Raw genomic sequence first — 25,410 nt, 5'->3', positions numbered from 1 at the left:
TCAATTGCCTGGGGACCACACTGTACAGTGTAATGGTCATTCTATTTCTGTAAAAGATGAAAAATTGTTTATGTTCTTTGTTCCTTTTCTAATGTTGATCTTTGATATAAGGAGAACAAAATGTTAACATTCTGTGAAGGCAATACATTGATTGTCTAGAAAAGCTGTCTGATTTGAGTAATTAATGATAAATTTGTCACTAGACATTTTCTCAGAAAGCATGTAGACTCTTTCCTGAAGTGTTCAGTATGTTTTCAGCAGATCTTTGGGCAAAGTGTAGAAAAATGAAAATGGAGTAGTTACATTGTTTTTTGAATGTTGAACCAACCTTGTATTGCTTTGATAAATCCCATTTAGTTATAATGTATTTTTTAATATGTTGTTGGTTTTTATTATATTTTCTTGAGGATTTTTTGTATCTTTGTTTATGAGGGATGTTGGTTTGTAATTTTCTTTTAATGTTTTTGCCCTGTTTTTGGTACTAGGATTATGCTGGTCATAGAAAATGAGTTGGAAAGTGTTCATCTTTTATTATCTGAAAAAAATGTTTAAGATCAGTAGTATTTCTCTTTTAATGTTAATAGAATTCATAGAATTCACCAGTGAAACCTTCTTGTCCTTTAGTTTTCTTTGGAGGGAGGGTTTTGATTATAAATTCAGTTTTTTTAATACACATAGGGGTATTCAGATTTTCAGTTTCTTCGTCTGTTTTGATGCTAAGTTGTTGAATTTATAGGCACAAAGTTTTCATTATATTCACTTATTTTAATGTAGGATTTACAGTTATTCCTCTTTGATAAATTGTTTTCTTTTTCCTTTTTTTTTCTTTGAATGTCTTGCTAAGGGTTTTTTATTTCCAAAATTATTTTTAATAAACCAACTTTTAGCTATGTTAAGTTTCCAATTCTTTATATGTTTCCATTAAATTTTTTATCTACATTTGACATTTCCTTCTATTTACTTTTGGTTTATTCTCTCTATTTTTTTCTAGCTTATTAAGATGAAAATTTAGAACACTGAATTTAAACCCTTCTTTTCTAATATAGACATTTACAACTATACATTTTCATCTAAGCACTGCTTCAACTGTACCTCATAAATTTTGATATGTTATTTTCATTATGCAGTTAAAAATATTTTCTGGTTTCCCTTGTGATTTCTTCCTTGAATGTCAGTTACTTAGAAGTGTGTTCCTTAATTACCAAGTATTTGGAGCATTTGTGAGTATCTTAGTTTTATTGTTTTCTAACTCAATTCCATTGTGAATGTCAAAGAACATAAGCTTGTGAAATTTCAGTTTCTTGAAATTTGTTGAGATGTACTTTAAAACCTCTTATACTCTCATCATGGCCAGTATTGTAGTACACTTGAAATAAATGTATGTTCTGCAGTTGTTGTCTAGTCCTAGCAGTAAGAGCTGACATCTCCAACCATGATTTTAGATTTGCCTGTTTCTTTCTTTAGAGCTGTCAACTTTTGTATATATAGAACTTCATGTGTACTGAAGTTCTTTTATTGAGTGTATTCATATTTAACATGTTGAATTGAAATGATCCTTTTATCATTAGGAAATGTCTCTTTTTATCTCTGGTATGACTCCTTGTCTGCTCTGGTATGACTGCTTTTTCACATATTGCTGTATCAACCAGCTTTAACCCTGCTTACTGTTTGCATAATTTTTTTCTGTTCTTTAACTTTAACCTATAGGTGTATTTTAAGTATGTCTCCTGTAATCTACATGTAATTGGGTCATACTTTATTTTCTAGATTTATTTTGAGATAGAATTGACATAATAACAATGTATGCATTTTAGGTATATGGCATAGTGAGACATATATATATATATATCAATACATAAAAAGTGAAATGATTACCGTAATAAATTTGGTTAACATCCATCAATACACACAGTTTAAATTTTTTTCATTGTGATGAGCCCTTTTAAGATTCATTTTCTCACAAACTTTCAGATATACAATGCAATATTGTTAACTGTAGTCACTGTGCTGTACATTACATCCCAAGGACTTATTTATTTATCTTACCTACTGGATCACTTCCTTTTGATCACTTTCATCCATTTCCTCATCTCCTAACCCCTGCCTTTGGTAACCACCAGTCTGTTCTCTGTATCTGAGTTAGTTTTTCTTAGATTCCACATGTAAGTGAGATCATATAGTATTTTCCTTTCTCTGTCTGATTTATTTCACTTAGCATAATGCCCTCAGGGTCCATCCATGTTGCTGCAAATGGCAGGATTTCCCTTTTCTTTATAGCTGAATAATATTCCATTGTGTGTGTCTGTGTGTGTTACCTGGTAATAAGATTCATGAAGAAAAATAAAGAATGGGAAAGAGGAGTTACCTATAGATTAAAAGATGTTAAAGGCATATGAAGTTTTTTAAAATTGTAAGGCTAAATTATAGTGTCTAACGATGTACCCTTAAATGATAAATAGTAAAGAAATTCGAGAAAGTGATTGCTTAAAAAGTTGTTTCAGAGTAAAGGGCCATGAAGCAGTTCTTTGTTTTGTGTGATTGTCTATATTTTTTTCAATTAAAAAGTTTGATTTTTGTATTTTCGATAAAAGCTTTTAGACCACTGATCTGCAAAAGGGAGAAAGAGATTGACTGTTCCCTCTCCTAGGATATATATGCAAGATTAGGCAGTCTTAGACACAAATTTATGCCCTAAGACTTCCTGATGGCCTTAGGATGGATTGAGCCTTGAATTCTAACCAGCTCAATCTTAGTGGAGGTAATCTGGAGTGGAACTGGGAATGGGGATCTTTAGTGCTCAGAAAAGCATGAGGAAATGTGCCTTAAAATCAAGAAGGTTCTAAAGATAAACTTGGCCTGCTTCAAAATTTTGCTTAGTTGTTTCTTTATAGTCTTTCCTACATGCCATTAGAAACATTAGAATAAGAGGTTTAATTTCATTAGTTTTTAAGTAAGTAATACTGGTTAGCTTAATTGATTACAGTTTGATCTGTTCTTGGTTCTTGGCTTTATTCTATCTGCTGTAAGTCCACCTTCCACTGCTGGTTCATGCTATTGATTGTAAGGAGGATCAGGGAACTCAGTACAAATCTATCACCCCTATTTTCAAAAAACTAAAGGTTTAGCTTGCCTATTGGCAAAGACATACTGTTTATTAGACAATTGTAGTGTATAAGAATTTCTTAGAAACTTTTTTTAAAAACATAACCTTCATTTATTTAATAGGAGAAAATTACTATAGTTTTTTTGTTTTGTTAACAGAATAAATTTAAACGTGAAGAGAAAACAAATGGATGGAGAATAGATAAAGCATTCCGTAAGTATTAAGACCTATTTTATAACGTGTCATTTGGAGATGCTAAAATATGACCAGTCTTTTTTCTTTGATTCCAGTGTGTTTTAGATATGTTTTATCCCTATATTGTCCTAGGAAGAATAAGATTGGAAATTTTTCTTTTTAGTAGTACAGGTCTGGCAGCTAATACAGAGCTATAGGCAAGGGATGAGCTAAAACATCAAGAAGCAATTAAGCAGAGTTCTGAGTCTGAGAGATTAGATGGACTGAGAATACTAAGTGCTTGTTATTTTGAGGGAACTGTATTCAAGGAGTTAATTGTTCCCGGAAGGTATACCGTAGATGATTCCTTCCAGTGGTCAGTCAGTAATGCAGTCAACAAAACTGACCACCTGCTGTATGCTAGTTATTGTTCTAGTCATTGAGCACATAATGTGAACAGAGCAGATGAGAATTTACTTTTAGAACTTTTTAAGTCTAATTGGGTGGAGGAAAGGATATAGTTGGTAAGTACGGTAGTTTCAGATAGTTATTAATTTCTAAAAAGAGGAAAGAAGAGGGAGTTGGTAATGTATACATTGGGTGGTCAGGAAAGTTTCCTCTAAAGAGATGACATTTGCATTTAGATCTGATTTGAAAGAATGATGTATACCTTTCAACTTTTAAATAATAGCCTCATTGAAATTAACATTTTTCTTTTTAAGTCCAGAGAAAGACATCAAGGGATGTGTAAGGAAAAACAGAATTAAATTTGCTGCTTAGAGTAGTTCATGTATTCTTTGGAACATAATTACCAAAGTTTCAGGATTAGTAAATATAGTCAGTGTTCATTTGCTGTAGTGCTAATCTTAGAAAAACAATCTAAGGAGAGGACTTAGGTTGTTTAGCATGTATCTTTATTTTATGAGTAGATGTTAAGATAAAGACACTATACCCAGTACTGTATTGGGTATGCTTACTGAAAGATCTGGAATATTGTGGTTCTCCACCCTTTCCATTTTAGAGAAGTGGTCATGAAACTTTTCATTATATTTAAGGCATTATAATCAGAAAAGATCCATAAATTTATAAGCAGGCTTTTGTTTGGGTGTGGAGCCATTGTTAAAACCATTATAATAGGTACCTTTTAAATTCACTGATTTTGGTGCTTCATAGTGAGGGGGAAAAATTAAAAACTAGATGGTGTTTTTTTAAAACTGTATTTTGAATTCTGAGAACCCTTATGCATAATTTTAGTGCTGTGTTTTTCAGAATTACTGTGGAAGGTCAGAGCACATTAAGGGTCTGCAATTAGTGCCTTCAGGAATTCCAGGTGTAGGTTTGATTTCTTGAGACTGATTTACTTTTGTTTTTTATATACTTCTTTTTCTGAGACTATCTTGTAATCATCTTGTAATCAAACCAGCCTTGGGGCTTATGAATATAGAGCACCATTTTCTCTACATTCACTATATTTTCAGACATAAACCTTAGGTAAGGATTTTCTGGTAGTGGATTCATCCCTGGTTCATTCATGTGTTGCTTTGTGATACAATGCTGTTAATGGGTACTTAGAGAGAGTGGTCCTGATCAATATTTATTTGCTTCCCTATTTGCCGAAGAGTAGAGAGTGAAAGGGTTGTGATAAGGAGGACGTTTGATGGTGGATAGGCTTTTTAGGACTTCTTCCTCATCCTAGTCTTTTTAAAAAGGTGATTTATAATTTACACACAGTGCAATTTGTAGTTTGAATTTTGACAAAGAAAGTACCTCTGCAATCACCACCCAAAACAAAGATATGGAATGTTTTTATCATTCCAGAAAGGCCCCTGTTTCTCTTTTCTAGTCAGTTCCTGATGCTGTCCTGAGCCAGGGCAACCATATTTCATTTGAATCATCATAGATTAGTTTAGCTTGTTCTAGAATGCCTTACTCAGGGAATCATACAGTCTACTCATTTGTGTATGGCTTCTTTCACTCAGCATGTTTTTGAGATTCACCTATATTCTTGTATCAGTAGTTCCTCCTTCTTTTTAAACTAATATAATTGTTCTTCTTACTGCTCAGTGGTATCTACTGTGTGACTGTATTGCAGTGACTAGAGTTGTTTATACATTCTCCTCCTGAGAAGTTCATTTGCTTTTGCTGTTATGATACTTAAAAAAATAATAAAACTTGAAAGTTGTTTTCCTTTTTTAAAATAAAAACTTAATAGTTCTTTTTCTTTTTTTAACAGAGGAAAAGCGTCCATTTGACTTTGATTTTTTTGCTCATTTGCTTCAGAAAGTTCTTGCTGAAGAAGAGAAAAGAAAACAAAAATCCATTAAAAGTCAGAGTTTAAAGGAGAAAAAATCCTGTAAACCACGGAAAAACGTAAAAGGTATTTATTCTAAAAGAAAATGTGTTATTTTACTTACTGTAATAGATGTGTATTATTTTCCGTGTATTATTTTCATGTGTGTTCATATGTAGTTCAGGTGCTTGGCAATCATCAGAGCATTAAATTGGAGGGAATTGATTTTTCTTTAATCTTCAGTTTTCTGGCCCAAAACAACAGCTTCCATTTTATAATTGGCATGGCTGGACTATTAGACATCTTCCGTGCATCTAGAGCATAGTTGTAGGTATAAAAGAGCATCAGAATTTTGGGGTGTCATATTTGGTTACTTGTTGTCATTTTCCTGTAGAACAAACCTGGCACAAATTCTGATATTTAATAAAATAGAGTTCTAATACTTTGGGCTTATGACTGAATTATATTGTTTGAGCACAACTTTTCTGAAGGTTAATGTTGACTTGTACCAGGTAGAAAATTGTTTGTATGTGTTTCTGATTTTAGGCTTATACTACTTGAACATTGATCTGTGAGGACAATGTGTAGCTGTAATCAACATAATTTTAAGAATCTTGGGACTACAGGGAACCTTATATGTTAGCTAGTCCACAACCCAGCCCCTTTCTGTTTGTTTTACTCATTAAGAAATAGCCCCAGAGATCCTGTTGCTTTTTCCTAAGGTCTCACAGTGTTAGTAGTGGCAAAGGCAGAGCTCAAACCTATGACTGAGAGCCTGCTTGGAGGATACCCCTAGTCCACCCTAGGTTCGAGTATTTGCTAGGAGGACTTGTAAGATTAAGCATAGTCAGTACTAACCAGCTGAAATTTATTACAGAGAAGGGCTACAGAGCAAAATCAGCAAAGGGAAAAGGTACATGGGTCAAAGTCTAGGGAAACCAGGTGCCAGCTTTGAAGAGTTCTCTCCCAATAGAGTCATGCAGGTGTGCTTAATTCCTGTAGCAACCAGTTGTGATGAGATATGGGAACAGTTGTCTACCAGGGAAGCGTGTTAGAAACTTAGTGTTGAAGGATTTTATTAGAGGCTAGTCATGTAGATACCCTCTGCCAGATACTCTCTGCTTGGCATGTACTAGTATTCAAGACTCCTAGCAGGAAAGCAATTGTTTGGCATAAACCACATTGTACAGTTTAGGTACAGCAAGCCACTTTTGTCAGGTGGAACTCTTCCCCAAACCCACATTTCCAGACACAGCCCAAGGGCCAGCCTTGTAAGCAGGCCTTTCAAGAGATAGTAGTGAGGTCTGCTGTGCTATTAGCTCTTCTGCGCAGAGCTAATTTAGAATTTCTGTTTCTGGAGCTTGGTGCCTTTATTTTTTAAAAAATAGTATTGATAATTGCAAAGTTATTTAATTATTTGTCAATTTTTTTTCTTACTACAGATAGCCCTAGGAGATTAGAACAGATATATTAGTCTTGTGATTATTGTTACAGGTGACACTTTAAGTAACTTATTGTATCTTATTTAATGGAAAAACTTTCAGATACCTTATTACAAGTCTTAGAAATTAAAAATTGCTGAATATTTTCTGATAGAGAAGAAATCCAGTGTTATTTTCTCAGTTTTAATATCTTGTTTTGACTATTTTTTTAAATTTTTTATTGAAGGGTAGTTGACACATAGTATTACATTAGTTTCAGGTGTACAACACAGTGATTCAACATTTATATACATGATAATTCTAGCTACCAGCTATCACCATACCAAGTTGTTACAATATTTTGACTATATTCCTTACGCTATACATTACATCCCGATTACTTATTTATTTTACAATTGGAAGTCTGTACTTTTTTTTTTTTTTTTGAGAGGGCATCTCTCATATTTATTGATCAAATGGTTGTTAACAACAATAAAATTCTGTATAGGGGAGTCAATGCTCAATGCACAATCATTAATCCACCCCAAGTCTAATTTTCGTCAGTCTCCAGTCTTCTGAAGCATAATGAACAAGTTCTTACATGGAGAAGAAATTCTTACATAGTGAATGAATAAGTTACGTGGTGAACAGTACAAGGGCAGTCATCACAGAAACTTTCGGTTTTGATCATGCATTATGAACTATAAACAATCAGTTCAAATATGAATATTCGTTTGATTTTTATACTTGATTTATATGTGGATACCACATTTCTTTATTATTATTATTTTTAATAAAATGCTGAAGTGGTAGGTAGATGCAAGATAAAGGTAGAAAACATAGTTTAGTGCTGTAAGAGAGCAAATGTAGATGATCAGGTGTGTGCCTGTAGACTAAGTGTTAATCCAAGCTAGACAAGGGCAATAAAACATCCACGGATGCAGAAGATTTCTCTCAAAACAGGAGGGGTGAGGTTCTAAGCCTCACCTCTGTTGATCCCCAATTTCTCACCTGATGGCCTCCCTGCGACTGTGCCTGTCTTAGGTTGTTCCTCCCTTGAGGAATCTTACCCAGTTTTGACTGTTTTTTAATAAAAGTAAATTACATTGAATTTTATTATTTTTTAAGATTAGATATTTTTAGAGGAGATGTCTGATCCATTGTGAATTAAAGTTTGTTTTTGGTTTGGATGTTGCTTCCATTGGGATTAGGGATACTGACTCCCTGCACAGTCAAAAATCCATATGTAATTTTGACTCCCCCAAAATTCAACTACTCACAGTCTGCTGTTGACCGAAGTCTTACAAATAATATAAATGGTCAATCAATACATATTTTCTGTTATATCTTATTATTTACTAAATTCTTTGGTTTTTAAACTTTAATTTATTGTTTCCCTCTTTTGACACAATTGACTATTAATATACCTTCACAGAAAGGACCCTAGAAATGTTTAAAAATATTCATTAAAAAGATTGTTCATTGGAAAACAAGATAGAGAAAGTAAATTTCTTGAACTCTTTCTTTGCCCTCAAATCAAATTCCTCAGATTTCCTAGGATAACTGTTCATAAACTCTTCTCTATGCATGTATGCGTGTATATGTGTGTGTGTCTTAGAGTATATGTAATTGTTTAATAAGAATGAGATCGTAATATACCATTATGCAAATTTTTTTTTATGTAACTATTTTTGAAATCTCTTATATTAGTACATATAAGTCTGCCTCATTATTATTTGCTTCATGGATTTTTATAGCATGAATGTATTATAACTTTTTAGTCATTCCCTATAAGACAGTTTAGGCTGTCTTCAAATTTTTGCAGACATCCTTGAGTATTTTTATCTTCTCCACTGTTAAGAATTTTTTTACAGCTTGTTAATATATTTATAATAATTTCTCTTATTTTCAGTGAAAAAAGTTGCCAGTGAAGGAGTGAATGATGATCCAGATGAGTCTATGAGCACTAAAATTTCAGACATAGAAGTGTCTCAGAAGGATGCTCAGACAGTTGAAGAACAGCAGTCTCTGACTTCAGCAGGACAGGATTCAGAACAGATTACATTAGAATCAGACCTAAATCAAAAGAAAAGAAGAAAGAATCAGGATAAAGTTGGTAAAAAAGAAGTAAATCTTTCAGGAAATGCGACTGTTCAGCCAGGCCCTTCTAAAGGAAGAAAAAACAAAAGTAAGTTTCTTAAATATTTTAGTAGTCCCTATATTGTTTGAGAAGACTTGTACAATAATAAGATGTATAACTTAAATAATTTCCTTCTGGATAATAGCAACTAGTAATGTTTATTAGTTTTGTAATAATTACACTGTTAAATCCTTTTATTTTTAATGTAAAGGAAAAATGTTTATTGTTGATTAAAAAAAGTGAAATGGGATATTTCTCTAAAGTTTGTCTCAATGATATATTACCTCCTGTATACTCCTATTAGCAATGAATATAGGTCATAAGAATGTACTGTAGATCCTTGACCAGTAACAGATTTGAACTGTGTGGATCCACTTATATGTGGAATTGTTTTCAATAAATATACTGGAAATTTTTTTGGAGATTTGTGACAATTTGAAAGAACATTTACTTTACTCTAGCTCACTTTATTATCAGAATATAGTATATAATAGATATAACAGAAAATATGTGTTAATTGACTTTATTGGTAAGACTTCGGTCAACAGTAGGCTGTTGGTAATTGAATTTTGGGGGAGTCAAAAGTTTTACATGGATTTTTGACTGTGCAGGGAGTCAGTGTCCCTAACCCCCATGTTGTTCAAGGCTCAGCTGTATATATTTAAATGTATATTGCATGTGTTTGTTTATAAATCACAGGCTTTCATGTTCTGCCTCTACAGAGTACCTCTTTGAACCCACAATGTTACTTAATTTCTGTAGAATAGCTACTAGAATAAGTATCCTTCAATTTTTCTTTTTTTTTTTAACTCCCTTAGAATGAAACATATTGATACTTATGAGTTGCTAGGGAATGAGGGCTTGAGAGTTTAGGTAAGTCTTGGTCTCTTTCCTTAAGAGTTCATATATAGATAACTTAAAGCACATAACCAAATAAAAAGATAGCAGACCATAACAACCTTTCCATAGAATTTAAAGTTTATGTAGTTCAGCTTCACCAATGTGATATATTTTTTAAAATTTTTATTAAGGTATGATTGATATACACTCTAATGAAGGTTTCACATGAAAAAAACAATGTGGTTACTACATTTACCCATATTATCAAATCCCCACCCATACCCCAATGCAGTCACTGTCCATCAGTGCAGCAAGATGCCACAGATCCACTATGCCTTCTCTATGCTACACTGTTCTCCCTGTGATCCCCCATACCACGTATACTAATACCCGTCAATCCCCTTCTTACTCCTCACCTGCCCTCCCACACCTCTCCCCTTTGGTAACCACTAGTTCATTCTTGGAGTGTCTGAGTCTACTGCTATTTTGTTCCTTCAGTTTTGCTTCGTTGTTATACTCCACAAATGAGAGAAATCATTTGGCATTTGTCTTTCTCCACCTGGCTTATTTCACTGAGCAAAATGTCCTCCAGCTCCATACATGTTGTTGCAAACGGTAGGATTTTTTCTTTCTTATGGCCGAATAGTATTCTATTGAGTATATGTACCACATCTTCTTTATCCATTCATCTACTGATGGACACTTAAGTTGCTTCCATATCTTGGCTATTGTAAAAAGTGCTGCAATAAACATAGGGGTGCATATGTCTTTTTGAATCTGAGAACTTGTAATCTTAGGGTAAATTCCAAGGAGTGGGATTCCCAGGTCAAATGGTACTTCTATTTTTAGTTTTTTGAGGAACCTACATATTGCGTTCCACAGTGGTTGAATTAGCTTACATTCCCACCAGCAGTGTAGGAGGGTTCCCCTTTCTCCGCATCCTTGCCAGCATTTGTTGTTCTTAGTCTTTTCGATGCTGGCCATCCTTACTGGTGTGAGGTGATATCACATTGTGGTTTTAATTTGCATTTCCCTGATGATTAGTGATGTGGAGCATCTTTTCATGTGTCTGTTGGCCATGTGAATTTCTTCTTTGGAAAGGTGTTCATATCCTCTGCCCATTTGTTAATCAGGTTATTTGCTTTTTGATGTTGAGACTTGTGAGTTCTTTATATATTTTGGATGTTAACCCCTTGTTGGATATGTCATTTACAAATATATTCTCCCATACTGTACGATGCCTTTTTGTTCTGTTGATGGTATCCTTTGCTGTACAGAAACTTTTTAGTTTGATGTGGTCTCATGAGTTCATTTTAGCTTTTGTTTCCCTTTCTTGAGGAGATGCATTCAGGAAGAAGTTGCTCATGCTTATATTCAGGAGATGTTTGCCTATGTTGTCTTCTAAGAGCTTGATGGTTTCATGCCTTACCTTCAAGTCTTTAATCCATTTTGAGTTTACTTTTGTGTATGGGGTTAAACAATAATCCAGTTTCATTCTCTTGCATGTAGCTGTCCGGTTTTGCCAACACCAGCTGTTGAAGGGGCTGTCATTTCCCAATTGTATATCCATGGTTCCTTTATCATATATTAATTGACCATATATGGTTGGACTTATGTCAGGGCTCACTAGTCTGTTCCATTGGTCTATGGGTCTGTCCTTGTACCAGTACCAAATTATCTTGATTACTGTGGCTTTGTAGTAGAGCTTGACGTTGGGGAACGTAATGCCCCTAGGTTTATTCTTCCTTCTCAGAATTGTTTTGGCTATTCGAGGTCTTTTGTGGTTCCATATGAATTTTGGAACTATTTTCTCTAGTTCGTTGAAGAATGCTGTTGGTATTTTGATAGGAATTGCATTGAATCTATAGATTTCTTTAGGCTGGATGGCCATTTTGACAATATTAATTCTTCCTATCCTTGAGCACAGGATGTGTTTCCATTTACTGGTATCTTCTTTTATTTCCCTTAAGAGTGTTTGTAGTTTTCAGGTCATAGGTTTTTTACTTCCTTGGTTATGTTTATTCCTAGGTATTTTATTCTTTTTGATGCAATTGTGAATAGAATTGTTTTCCTGATTCTCTCTCTGCTAGTTAATTGTTAGTGTATAGGAGTGCCACAGATTTCTGTGTTTAATTTTGTATCCTGCAACTTTGCTGAATTCAGATATTAGATCTAGTAGTTTTGGAGTGGATTCTTTAGGGTTTTTAAATGTACAATATCATGTCATCTGCAAACAGGGACAGTTTAACTTCTTCCTTGCCAAGCTGAATGCCTTTTATTTCTTTGTGTTGTCTGATTGCCGTGGCTAGGATCTCTAATACTATGTTGAATATAAGTGGAGAAATTGGGCATTCTTGTCTTGGTCCTGATCTTAAAAGGAAAAGCTTTCAGCTTTTCGCTGTTAAGTATGATGCTGCCTGTGGGTTTGTCATGCATGGCCTTTATTATGTTGAGGTACTTGCCCTCTATACCCATTTGTTGAGAGTTTTGTCATGAATGGTTGTTGAATTTTGTCAAATGCTTTTTCAGCATCTATGGAGATGATCGTGTGGTTTTTGTCCTTCTTTTTGTTGATGTGGTGGACGGTGTTGATGGATTTTCAAATGTTGTGCCATCCTTGCATCCCTGGAATAAATCCTGCGTAATCATGATGGATTATCTTTTTGATGTATTTTTGAATTCAGTTTGCTAATATTTTGTTGAGTATTTTTGCATCTATGTTCATCAGGGATATTAGTCTGTAATTTTCTTTTTTTGTGGTATCTTTGCCTGGTTTTGGTATTAGGGTGATGCTGGCCTCAGAATGAGTTTGGAAGTATTCCCTCTTCTTCTACTCTTTGGAAAACTTTAAGGAGGATGGGTATTAGGTCTTCACTAAATGTTTGATAAAATTCAGCGGTGAAGCCATCTGGTCCAGGAGTTTTGTTCTTATGTAGATTTTTGATTACCAGTTGATTTCATTGCTGGTAACTGGTCTGTTTAGATTCTCTGTTTCTTCCTTGGTCAACCTTGGAAGGTTGTATTTTTCTAGAAAGTTGTCCATTTCTTCTTAGTTCTCCAGTTTGTTTGCATATAATTTTTCATAGTATTCTCTGATAATTCTTTGTATTTTTGTGGTGTCCATTGTGAATTTTCCTTTCTCATTTCTGATTCTGTTTTTATTTTTTTTAGAAGTACAAAAAGTTTATTTCAGCTTTATTTGGGCTGTCAAAAAACTGAAATGAAACTGAAGGTTCATCTAGAAAGGAAAGGAATAGCTGAATAAGGTGTGATACATGCCCACTATCAATTATTATGCAACTATTAAAAACAATTATATATATCTCAGTTGACTTGGATGGATGTCCTTCAAGTAGTAAGTGAGAAAAATAAGTCACAGTGTAAAAGACTGCACTTCTGTAAAAGCAAGCCATGACTGACCATTTCCATTTCAATTGCATGATGCTCAACTCTTCAAAGGAATGGAGAAACGAATTTTTCTTCACACGTCCTTTATAGCATATATACTTTTGTAATTACATTTTCAAATAAGTACAGGTAAATGTTAGATACTTGTCTTTATGTTCCTATTTCTTTTCTTTCTTTTTCTTCAATGTAGAATTATCATTTACTAAATTTAACTTGCAGCTACTCATCATAGTTCAGCATTTCTCCAATGGAGAAATGTATTTGTGCATATATGTTTAATCACCTGGGAAGGGTTTTTTGTTTTTGTTTCTTTTTTTTTTTTTTTTTTTTGAGAGGGCATCTCTCATATTTATTGATCAAGTGGTTGTTAACAACAATAAAATTCAGTATAGGGGGGTCAACGCTCAATGTACAATCATTAATCCATCTCAAGCCTAATTCTCGTCAGTCTCCAATCTTCTGAATCATAACGAACAAGTTCTTACATGGTGAACGAATTCTTACATAGTGAATAAATTCTTACATGGTGAACAGTACAAGGGCAGTCATCACAGAAACTTTCGGTTTTGATCATGCAATATGACCTATAAACCATCAGGTCAAATATGAATATTCGTTTGATTTTTGTACTTGATTTATATGTTGATCCCACATTTCTCCTATTATTATTATTATTTTTATTTTTAATAAAATGCTGAAGTGGTAGGTAGATGCAAGATAAAGGTAGAAAACATAGTTTAGTGCTGTAAGAGGGCAAATGTAGATGATCAGATGATCAGGTGTGTGCCTATGGACTAAGTATTAATCCAGGCTAGACAAGGGCAGCAAGACATCCACGGATGCAGAAGATTTCTCTCAAAGCAGGGGGGGTGAGGTTCTGAGCCTCACCTCTGTTGATCCCCAAATTCTCACCTGATGGCCCCCCTGCGACTGTGCCTGTCTTAGGTTGTTCCTCCCTTGAGGAATCTTACCCGTCTCTGGCTAACCAGTCATCTTCCGGGGCCATACAGGGAAATGTAAAGTTGGTAAGTGAGAGAGAAGCCATATTGTTTGCAAAGGTTAGCTTTTTACTTCTTTGCAGATTTATGCCCTGTGGCTTCTATGCCCAGCACTTGTCTCGAGGTATCTTTACCACCTGGAGGAATTATGATACTCGGTAAATTCGATATGAGGCACGAATTCTATTTAAGGGTTGTAATTAGGAAGGAAGAAGAAAAGCTATAGATGTAGCATATGAGGGAAACTTGGGAGGATTGATTATTTCTTTGACATATCTTCTTGTATAGTACCTTAAGTATGTATAGGTTTTAAACTACTAACTAATTTGCACACACATATTAACATAATAGGAATACGGTGACATAAACATAGCAAATCTATAATTACCATCCATCTCCAGTGAAGCCAAGAAAACCATTTAGGCACCCTAGGCATTTGTGAAAATTTATCTATGATATGATGGATATTGTCCAACTGTACTTGAACCATCAGACAAATTAAAGCAGCCCATTTCTGGGATCTGTTCACATCCCATATGTTCTTTTAACCATAGATAGTCTATAGTCATGAGCTCTTGGAGTGCTACAACTTGCACCCCTCCCAACTCCTGGTTGAGTTCCAACAGTACAGATCCGGTCAAATTCGTTGTCTCACTGTATGCACATGCCAGCCTAGACATCTCCCTCCTCATTCTTATGGCAAGTCCAGGAGACGGTGGGCTGGATGCAGCCACAACCGCAGCATCATCCGGATCCCTGTGGAGGCTTTTTGATGATCATCCCCCGGCACAAGTCCTCCAGAGAGTGCTGATGCCGGAAGCTCCTCCTCATATCGTATCTTAGTTCATTTTCTGGGTATCCAAGCTAGGCCTTGATCTTCTGCATAGAAACAGACAGACCCTTTGCCCACACTTTGACATGCCCTCTATACCACTGTGCAGAACTCATTGGAGGTCAGCACACAGTAACTGCTTTTTTTTTTTTTTTAAATTAAGAGAAAGGAATATTATCAGAAAAGAGTACCTCCATAGCTGATCATCTGACACCCTTTAAGTGATCAACATTAAGGATATTTAAAGCATGCGTTGATCTTTGATTTACCAATAGTTTTATCCTGTTAAGGAGTAATCCCCCTTTTCTTTCTTTCTTTCTTTCTTTCTTTCTTTTTTTTTTTTTTTTTTTAAATTTTTAATCTACACTTACATGAAGAATACTATGTTTACTATGCTCTCCCCTATGTCAGGCCCCCCCTAACAACCACATTACGGTTACTGTCCATCAGCTTAGCAAAATGTTGTAGAGTCACTACTTGTCCTCTCTGTGTTGTGCAGCCCACCCTCCCCTTGCTCCCTCCCCCCCATGCATGCTAATCTTAATACCCCCCTTATTGTTCCCCCCACTTATCCCTCCCTGCCCACCCATCCTCCCCAGTTCCTTTCCCTTTGGTACCTGTTAGTCCATTTTTGGGTTCTGTAATTCCACTGCTGTTTTGTTCCTTCAGTTTTTCCTTTGTTCCTATACTCCACAGATGAGTAACATCATTTGGTATTTCTCTTTCTCCGCTTGGCTTATTTCACTGAGCATAATACTCTCCAGCTCCATCCATGTTGCTGCAAATGGTTGGATTTTTCCACTTCTTATGGCTGAGTAGTATTCCATTGTGTATATGTACCACATCTTCTTTATCCATTCATCTACCGATGGACATTTAGGTTGCTTCCAATTCTTGGCTATTGTAAATAGTGCTGCGATAAACATAGGAGTGCATCTGTCTTTCTCAAACTTGATTGCTGCATTCTTAGGGTAAATTCCTAGGAGTGGAATTCCTGGGTCAAATGGTAGGTCTGTTTTGAGCATTTTGATGCACCTCCATACTGCTTTCCACAATGGTTGAACTAATTTACATTCCCACCAGCAGTGTAGGAGGGTTCCCCTTTCTCCACAGCCTCGCCAACATTTGTTGTTGTTTGTCTTTAGGATGGCAGCTATCCTTACTGGTGTGAGGTGATACCTCATTGTAGTTTTAATTTGCATTTCTCTGATAATTAGCGATGTGGAGCATCTTTTCATGTGTCTCTTGGCCATCTGTATTTCTTTTTTGGAGAACTGTCTGTTCAGTTCCTCTGCCCATTTTTTAATTGGGTTATTTGTTTTTTGTTTGTTGAGGCGTGTGAGCTCTTTATATATTCTGGACGTCAAGCCTTTATCGGATCTGTCATTTTCAAATATATTCTCCCATACTGTAGGGTTCCTTTTTGTTCTATTGATGGTGTCTTTCGCTGTACAGAAGCTTTTCAGCTTAATGTAGTCCCACTTGCTCATTTTTGCTGTTGTTTTCCTTGCCCGGGGAGATATGTTCAAGAAGAGATCACTCATGTTTATGTCTAAGAGGTTTTTGCCTATGTTTTTTTCCAAGAGTTTAATGGTTTCATGCCTTACATTCAGGTCTTTGATCCATTTTGAGTTTACCTTTGTATATGGGGTTAGACAATGGTCCAGTTTCATTCTCCTACATGTAGCTGTCCAGTTTTGCCAGCACCATCTGTTGAAGAGACTGTCATTTTGCCATTGTATGTCCATGGCTCCTTTATCAAATATTAATTGACCATATATGTTTGGGTTAATTTCTGGGGTCTCTAATCTGTTCCACTGGTCTGTGGCTCTGTTCTTGTGCCAGTACCAAATTGTCTTGATTACTATGGCTTTGTAGTAGAGCTTGAAGTTGGGGAGTGAGATCCCCCCTACTTTATTCTTCTTTTTCAGGATTGCTTTGGCTATTCGGGGTCTTTGGTGTTTCCATATGAATTTTTGAATTATTTGTTCCAATTCATTGAAGAATGTTGCTGGTAATTTGAGAGGGATTGCATCAAATCTGTATATTGCTTTGGGCAGGATGGCCATTTTGACGATATTAATTCTTCCTAGCCATGAGCATGGGATGAGTTTCCATTTATTAGTGTCCCCTTTAATTTCTCTTAAGAGTGACTTGTAGTTTTCAGAGTATAAGTCTTTCACTTCTTTGGTTAGGTTTATTCCTAGGTATTTTATTCTTTTTGATGCAATGGTGAATGGAATTGTTTTCCTGATTTCTCTTTCTATTGATTCGTTGTTAGTTTATAGGAAAGCTACAGATTTCTGTGTGTTAATTTTGTATCCTGCAACTTTGCTGTATTCCAATATCAGTTCTAGTAGTTTTGGAGTGGAGTCTTTAGGGTTTTTTATGTACAGTATCATATAATCTGCAAATAGTGACAGTTTAACTTCTTCTTTACCAATCTGGATTCCTTGTATTTCTTTGTTTTGTCTGATTGCCGTGGCTAGGACCTCCAGTACTATGTTAAATAACAGTGGGGAGAGTGGGCATCCCTGTCTGGTTCCCGATCTCAGTGGAAATGCTTTCAGCTTCTCGCTGTTCAGTATAATGCTGGCTGTGGGTTTATCATATATGGCCTTTATTATGTTGAGGTACTTGCCCTCTATTCCCATTTTGCTGAGAGTTTTTATCATGAATGGATGTTGAATTTGGTCAAATGCTTTTTCAGCATCTATGGAGATGATCATGTGGTTTTTGTCTTTCTTTTTGTTGATGTGGTGGATGATGTTGATGGATTTTCGAATGTTGTACCATCCTTGCATCCCTGGGATGAACCCCACTTGGTCATGGTGTATGATCCTTTTGATATACTGTTGAATTCTGTTTGCTAATATTTTATTGAGTATTTTTGCATCTACATTCATCAGGGATATTGGTCTGTAATTTTCTTTTTTGGTTGGGTCTTTTCCTGGTTTTGGTATTAGGGTGATGTTGGCTTCATAGAATGAGTTTGGGAGTATTCCCTCTTCTTCTATTTTGTGGAACACTTTAAGGAGAATGGGTATTATGTCTTCTCTGTGTGTCTGATAAAATTCCGAGGTAAATCCGTCCGGCCCCGGGGTTTTGTTCTTGGGTAGTTTTTTGATTACTGTTTCAATTTCTTTGCTTGTAATTGGTTTGTTTAACTTTTGTGTTTCTTCCTCGGTCAGTCTTGGGAGGTTGTATTTTTCTAGGAAGTTGTCCATTTCTTCTAGGTTTTCTAGCTTGTTGGCATATAGGTTTTCATAGTAGTCTTTAATAATTCTTTGTATTTCTGTGGAGCCTGTCGTGATTTTTCCATTCTCATTTCTGATTATGTTGATTTGTGTTGACTCTCTTTTTCTCTTAATAAGTTGGGCTAGAGGCTTATCTATTTTGTTTATTTTCTCAAAGAACCAGCTCTTGGTTTCGTTGATTTTTGCTATTGTTTTATTCTTCTCAATTTTGTTTATTTCTTCTCTGATCTTTATTATGTCCCTCCTTCTGCTGACTTTAGGCCTCATTTGTTCTTCTTTTTCCAGTTTTAATAATTGTGATGTTAGACTATTCATTTGGGATTGTTCTTCCTTCTTCAAGTGTGCCTGGATTGCTATATACTTTCCTCTTAAGACTGCTTTCGCTGCATCCCACAGAAGTTGGGGCTTAGTGTTGTTGTCGTCATTTGTTTATTTATATTCCTTGATCTCTATTTTGATTTGTTCATTGATCCATTGATTATTTAGTAGCATGTTGTTAAGCCTCCATGTCTTTGTGAGCCTTTTTGTTTTCTTTGTAGAATTTATTTCTACTTTTATACCTTTGTGGTCTGAAAAATTGGTTGGTAGAATTTCAATATTTTGGAATTTACTGAGGCTCTTTTTGTGAGCTAGTATGTGGTCTATTCTGGAGAATGTTTCATGTGCACTTGAGAAGAATGTATATCCTGTTGCTTTTGGATGTAGAGTTCTATAGATGTCTGTTAGGTCCATCTGTTCTAGTGTGTTGTTCAGTGCCTGTGTGTCTTTACTTATTTTCTGCCCGGTGGATCTATCCTTTGGGGTGAGTGGTGTGTTGAAGTCTCCTACAATGAATGCATTGCAGTCTATTTCCCTCTTTAGTTCTGTTAGTATTTGCTTCACATATGCTGGTGCTCGTGCATTGGGTGCATATATATTTAGAATGGTTATATCCTCTTGTTGGACTGAGCCCTTTATCATTATGTAGTGGCCTTCTTTATCTCTTGTTACTTTCTTTGTTTTGAAGTCTATTTTGTCTGATATTAGTACTGCAACCCCTGCTTTCTTCTCACTGTTGTTTGCCTAACATATGTTTTTCCATCCCTTGACTTTTAGTCTATGCTTATCTTTGGGTTTAAGGTGAGTTTCTTGTAAGCAGCATATAGATGGGTCTTGCTTTTTTATCCATTCTATTACTCTATGTCTTTTGATTGGTGCATTAAGTCCATTTACATTTAGGGTGACTATTGAGAGATATGTACTTATTGCCATTTCAGGCTTTAGATTCGTGGTTACCAAAGGTTCAAGGTTAGCTTCTTTAGTATCTTACTGCCTAACTTAGCTCGCTTATTGAGCTGTTATATACACTGTCTGGAGATTCTTTTCTTCTCTCCCTTCTTATTCCTCCTCCTCCATTCTTCATATGTTGTGTGTTTTGTTCTGTGCTCTTTTTAGGGGTGCTCCCATCTAGAGCAGTCCCTGTAGGATGCCCTGTAGAGGTGGTTTGTGGGAAGCAAATTCCCTCAGCTTTTGCTTGTCTGGGAATTGTTTGATCCCACCATCATATTTAAATGATAGTCGTGCTGGATACAGTATCCTTGGTTCAAGGCCCTTCTGTTTCATTGCATTAAGTATATCATGCCATTCTCTTCTGGCCTGTAGGGTTTCTGTTGAGAAGTCTGATGTTAGCCTGATTTGTTTTCCTTTATAGGTGACCTTTTTCTCTCTAGCTGCCTTTAAAACTCTTTCCTTGTCCTTGATCCTTGCCATTTTAATTATTATGTGTCTTGGTGTTGTCCTCCTTGGATCCTTTCTGTTGGGGGTTCTGTGTAATTCCATGGTCTGTTCGATTATTTCCTCCCCCAGTTTGGGGAAGTTTTCAGCAATTATTTCTTCAAAGACACTTTCTATCCTTTTTCCTCTTTCTTCCTCTTCTGGTATCCCTATAATACGAATGTTTTTCCTTTTGTATTGGTCACATATTTCTCTTAGTGTTGTTTCATTCCTGGAGATCCTTTTATCTCTCTCTATGTCAGCTTCTATACGTTCCTGTTCTCTGGCTTCTATTCCTTCAATGGCCTCTTGCATCTTATCCATTCTGCTTATAAATCCTTCCAGGGATTGTTTCACTTCTGTGATCTCTTTCCTGACATCTGTGATCTCCTTCCGGACTTCATCCCACTGCTCTTGCATTTTTCTCTGCATCTCATCCCACTGCTCTTGCATATTTCTCTGCATCTCATCCCATTGCTCTTGCATTTTTCTCTGCATCTCTGTCAGCATGTTCATGATTTTTATTTTGAATTCTTTTTCAGGAGGACTAATTAGGTCTGTCTCCTTCTCAGGTGTTGTCTCTGTGATCTTTGTCTGCCTGTAGTTTTGCCTTTTCATGGTGATAGAGATAGTTTGCAGAGCTGGTACGAGTGACCGCTGGAAGAGCTTCCCTTCTTGTTGGTTTGTAGCCTTTTCCTGGGAGAATAGCGACCTCTAGTTGCTTGTGCTGGGCAGCTGTGCGCAGACAGGACTTCTGCTTCCTGCCCAGTTGCTTTGGGGTTTATCTCTGCTGTTGCTGTGGGCTTGGCCTGGCTGGGGCTGTTCCTCCAAAATGGTGGAGCCCCGTTGGAGGGGGAGCGGCCAGGAGGCTATTTATCTCCGTAAGGGGCCTCTGTGCTCCCTGCTGCCCAGGGGGTTAGAGTGCCCAGAGATCCCCAGATTCCCTGCCTCTGGTCTAAGTGACCTGTCCTGCCCCTTTAAGACTTCCAAAAAGCACTCTCCAAACCAAAACAACAACAGCAACAATGAGAGAGGGAACAGAAAGAAAGAAAAAAAAAAAAAAAAAAGGAAAAAACAAGCGATTTTTTTTTTTTTTTTTTTTTTGTCCTCAGGTGCCGGTCCCAGGCACCCGCTCACTGGTCCTGCTGCCCTGTCTCCCTAGCACCAGGGTCCCTGTCCTTTCAAGGCTTCCAAAAAGCAACCACCCACCGGTCCCGCAGGGAAGGAACGCTCGATATTCTTTGTCCTCAGGCACTGGTCCCAGGCACCCGCTCACCAGTCCCGCCGCCCTGCCTCCCTAGCACCAGGGTCCCTGTCCCTTCAAGGCTTCCAAAAAGCACTCGCCAAAAAGAGAGAAAAAAAGGGGAAAAATGCGCGACCTCCTCCGTCCTCAGGCACCGGTCTCAGGCACCTGCCCGCCGGTCCCGCAGGGAGAAACGTGGGATATTCTTTGTCCTCCGGCTCCGTTCCCAGGCACCTGCTCACCGGTCCCGCCACCCTGCCTCCCCAGCAACGGGGGCCCTTCCCTCTAGGGCTTCCAAAAAGCGCTCACCAAAAAAAAAAAATAACTGCTCCGGTTTCTCTCCACCCGCCGGGAGCCGGGGGGAGGGGCGCTCGGGTCCCGCCGGGCCGGGGCTTGTATCTTACCCCCTTCGCAAGGCGCTGGTTCCTTGCAGGTGTGGATGTGGTCTGGATGTTGTCCTGTGTCCTGTGGTCTCTATTTTAGGAAGATTTTTCTTTGTTATATTTTCATAGCTCTATGTGTTTTTGGGAGGAGATTTGCACTGCTCTACTCACGCCGCCATCCTGGCTCCGCCCTCCTGATTCTGTTTATGTGTGTAGATTCTCTTTTTTTCTTGATAAGTCTGACTAGGGGTTTATCTGTTTTGTTTATATTCTCGAAGAACCAGCTCTTGCTTTCATGGATTCTTTCTATTGTTTAATTCATCTCAATTTTATTGATTTCTGCCGTAACCTTTATTATGTCCCTCCTTTTACTGACTTTGGGCCTCATTTGTTCTTCTTTTTCTAGTTTCATTAATTGTGAGTTTAGACTGTTCATATGGGATTGTTCTTCTTTCCTGAGGTAGGCCTGTGTTGCGGCCTGTGTTGCAATATCCTTTCCTCTTAGCACAGCTTTGGCTGCGTCCCACAGATTTTGCAGTGTTGAATTATTGTTGTCATTTGTCATTTGCTTGATCTCTGTTTTTATTTGGTCATCGATCCATTGGTTATTTAGGAACATGTTGTGAAGCCTCCATGTGTTTGTGGGATTTTTCATTTTCTTTGTGTAATTTATTTCTAGTTTCATACCTTTGTGGTCTGAGAAACTGGTTGGTACAATTTCAATCTTTTTGAATTTACTGAGGCTCTTTTTGTGGTCTAGTATATGATCTGTTCTTGAAAACGTTTCATGTGCATTTGAGAAGAATGTGTATTCTGCTGCTGTTGAGTGTAGAGTTCTGTAGATGTTTGTTAGGTCCATCTGTTCCAATGTGGTATTCAGTGCCTCTGTGTCCTTACTTATTTTCTGTCTGGTTGATCTGTCCTTCAGAGTGAGTGGAGCGTTGAAGTCTCCTAGAATGAATGCTTTGCATTCTATTTCCCCTTTTAATTCTGTTAGTTTTTGTTTCACATATGTAGGTTCTCCTGTGTTGGGAGCATAGATATTTATAATGGTTATATCTTGTTGGATTGACCCCTTTATCATTATGTAATGTCCTTCTTTGTCTCTTGTGACTTTCTTTGTTTTGAAGTCTATTTTGTCTGATAGAAGTACTGCAACTCCTGCTTTTTTCTCTCTATTAGTTGCATGAAATATCTTTTTCCATGCCTTCACTTTTAGTCTGTGTATGTCTTTGGGTTTAGAGTGTCTTGTCAGCAGCGTATAGATGGGTCTTGTTTTTTTATCCATTCAGTGACTCTGTGTCTTTTGATTCGTGCATTCAGTCCATTTGCATTTAGGGTGATTATCGATAGGTATGTACTTATTGCTATTGCAGACTTTAGATTCGTGGTTACCAAAGGTCAAGGTTAACTTCCTTACTAAGAGTCTAACTTAACTCACTTAATATGCTGTTACAAACACAATCTAAAGGTTCTTTTCTTTTTCTCCTCCTTTTTCTTCCACCTCCATTCTTTATATATTAGGTATCATATTCTGTACTCTGTCTATCCCTTGATTGACTTTGGGGATAGTTAATTTAATTTTGTATTTTCTTAGTAATTAGCTGTTCTACTTTCTTTACTGTGGTTTTATTACCTCTGGTGACAACTCTTAAACCTTTGGAACACTTCCATTTATAGCAGTCCCTCCAAAATAGACTGTAGAGATGGTTTGTGGGAGGTAAATTCTCTCAGCTTTTGCTTAACTGGAAATTGTTTAATCCCTCCTTCAAATTTAAATGTTAATCTTGCCGGATAAAGTAATCTTGGTTTGAGGTCCTTCTGCTTCGTTGCATTAAATACATAATGCTACTCCCTTCTTGCCTGTAAGGTTTCTGCTGAGAAGTCTGATGTTAGCCTGATGGGCTTTCCTTTGTATGTGATCTTATTTCTCTCTCTGGCTGCTTTTAATAGTCTGCTTATCCTTGATCTTTGCCATTTTAATTACTATATGTCTTGGTGTTGTCTTCCTTGGATCCCTTGTTTTGGAAGATCTGTGGATTTCCATGACCTGAGAGACTATCTCCTTCCCCAGATTGGGGAAGTTTTCAGCAATTACCTCCTCAAAGACACTTTCTATCTCTTTCTCTCTCTTCTTCTTCTGGTACCCGTATAGTGCGAATATTGTTCTGTTTGGATTGGTCACACAGTTATCTCAATATTCTTTCATTCTTAGATATCCTTTTTTCTTTCTGTGCTTCAGCTTCTTTGTATTCGTCTTCTCTAGTTTGTATTTCATTTATCATCTCCACGTATCCAATCTCCTTTTAATACCCTCCATTGTGCTCTTCAATGATTGGGTCTCTGACCAGAATTCATTCCTGAGTTCTTGAATATCTTTCTGTACCTCCATTAACATGTTAATGATTTTTATTTTGAACTCCCTTTCAGGAAGAGTCATGAAGTCCATGTCATCTTTCTCAGGGGCGATACTAATTTTACTCTGGACCTTGTTCCTTTGGCGTTTCATATTTGTGTATGGCACCCTCTAGTGTCCAGAAGCTCTACTCTGTGGAGCTGCTCAGCCCCTGAAGCAATGTCAGGGGTCGCAGGGGAGTGGTATTGGTGCCTAGGGGGAAGAAAGAGCTGTTTCCTGCTTCCCGGCTGCTATGCCTGTCTCCACTGCCTGAACCAGTGGGCTGAGCACACAGGTATAAGCTTTTGTCCCAGAGCAGCCGGATATGGATCCCAGCTTTCCACAAGCAGTTGGAAACTCAGTCTCTCCAGGCATTCTGCCTATCTGAGCTTTCCAACCCCCTAATCATGAGAGTATCGTGAAAGCACCATGAAATGCAGGTTTGTGCTCCCAGAGCAGATCTCCAGAGTTATGTATTCAGCAGTCCTATGCCTCCACTCCCTCCCTGCTCAGTTTTTCTTCCTCCCACTAGTGAGCTGGGGTGGGGAAAGGGCTTGGGTCCCACTGGGCCACAACTTTGGTACTTTACCCTGTTTCGTGAGGTCTGCTCTTTTCTCCAGGTGTATGTAGTCTGGAGCAGTCCTCTTTCCTGTTGCTCTCTCAAGATTAGTTGTATTAATTATATTTTCATCTTACATGTGGTTTTAGGAGGAAGCCTCTGTCTCACCTCTCATGCCATCTTTAATTCACCAATGTGCTTTTAATAAATGAGTCTTAAAGGTAGCATAGTATGATTTATAAGCACTACAATATTATGCTGTTTTATGGCTTACTATTAAAGACATTCCACCCTCCTACACTGTTGGTAGGTATGTAAAATAGTGCAGCCACTATGTAAAGTAGTATGGAAGTTCCACAAAACTGAAAATAGAAATCCCATATGTTCCAGTAATTCCAGTCCTAGGAATTTACCTGAAGAGAGCATGGTCTCTGATTTGAACAGACATATATACCCATATGTTTATTGCTGCATTACTTTTATTAGCAAGATATGAAAGCAACCGAACTGTCCATCAATAGATGAATGAGTTAAGAAGTGGTACATATATACACAGTGGAATATTATTCAGCTATAAAAAAAGAAAAATCCTGCCATTTGTGACAACATGGATTG

The 25,410-nt window shown here is 36.9% G+C and overlaps 1 protein-coding gene across 5 annotated transcripts in view; it reads left to right on the top strand.

Annotated features, from left to right (window-relative positions):
• BDP1 (BDP1 general transcription factor IIIB subunit) overlaps nt 1-25,410 on the top strand; it is a 107,099-nt gene that overhangs the window by 10,826 nt on the left and 70,863 nt on the right. For 4 of the 5 annotated variants that reach the window (XR_012130660.1, XM_073235336.1, XM_073235343.1 and 1 more), the window contains exons 8-10: nt 3,262-3,316; nt 5,511-5,654; nt 8,901-9,176. Coding sequence is in view for 4 of the 5 variants with exons in the window: in XM_073235336.1 (XP_073091437.1) it covers nt 3,262-3,316; nt 5,511-5,654; nt 8,901-9,176 (475 nt within the window). In the remaining variant the exon portion in view is untranslated. The remainder of the gene's footprint in view (nt 1-3,261; nt 3,317-5,510; nt 5,655-8,900; nt 9,177-25,410) is intronic. The other variant, XM_073235351.1, reaches the window with a different exon arrangement.

Source organism: Manis javanica, chromosome 1 (genome assembly GCF_040802235.1).
Source record: "Manis javanica isolate MJ-LG chromosome 1, MJ_LKY, whole genome shotgun sequence".
Taxonomy (NCBI): domain Eukaryota; kingdom Metazoa; phylum Chordata; class Mammalia; order Pholidota; family Manidae; genus Manis; species Manis javanica.
This window is presented reverse-complemented; position numbering and strand designations above follow the sequence as displayed.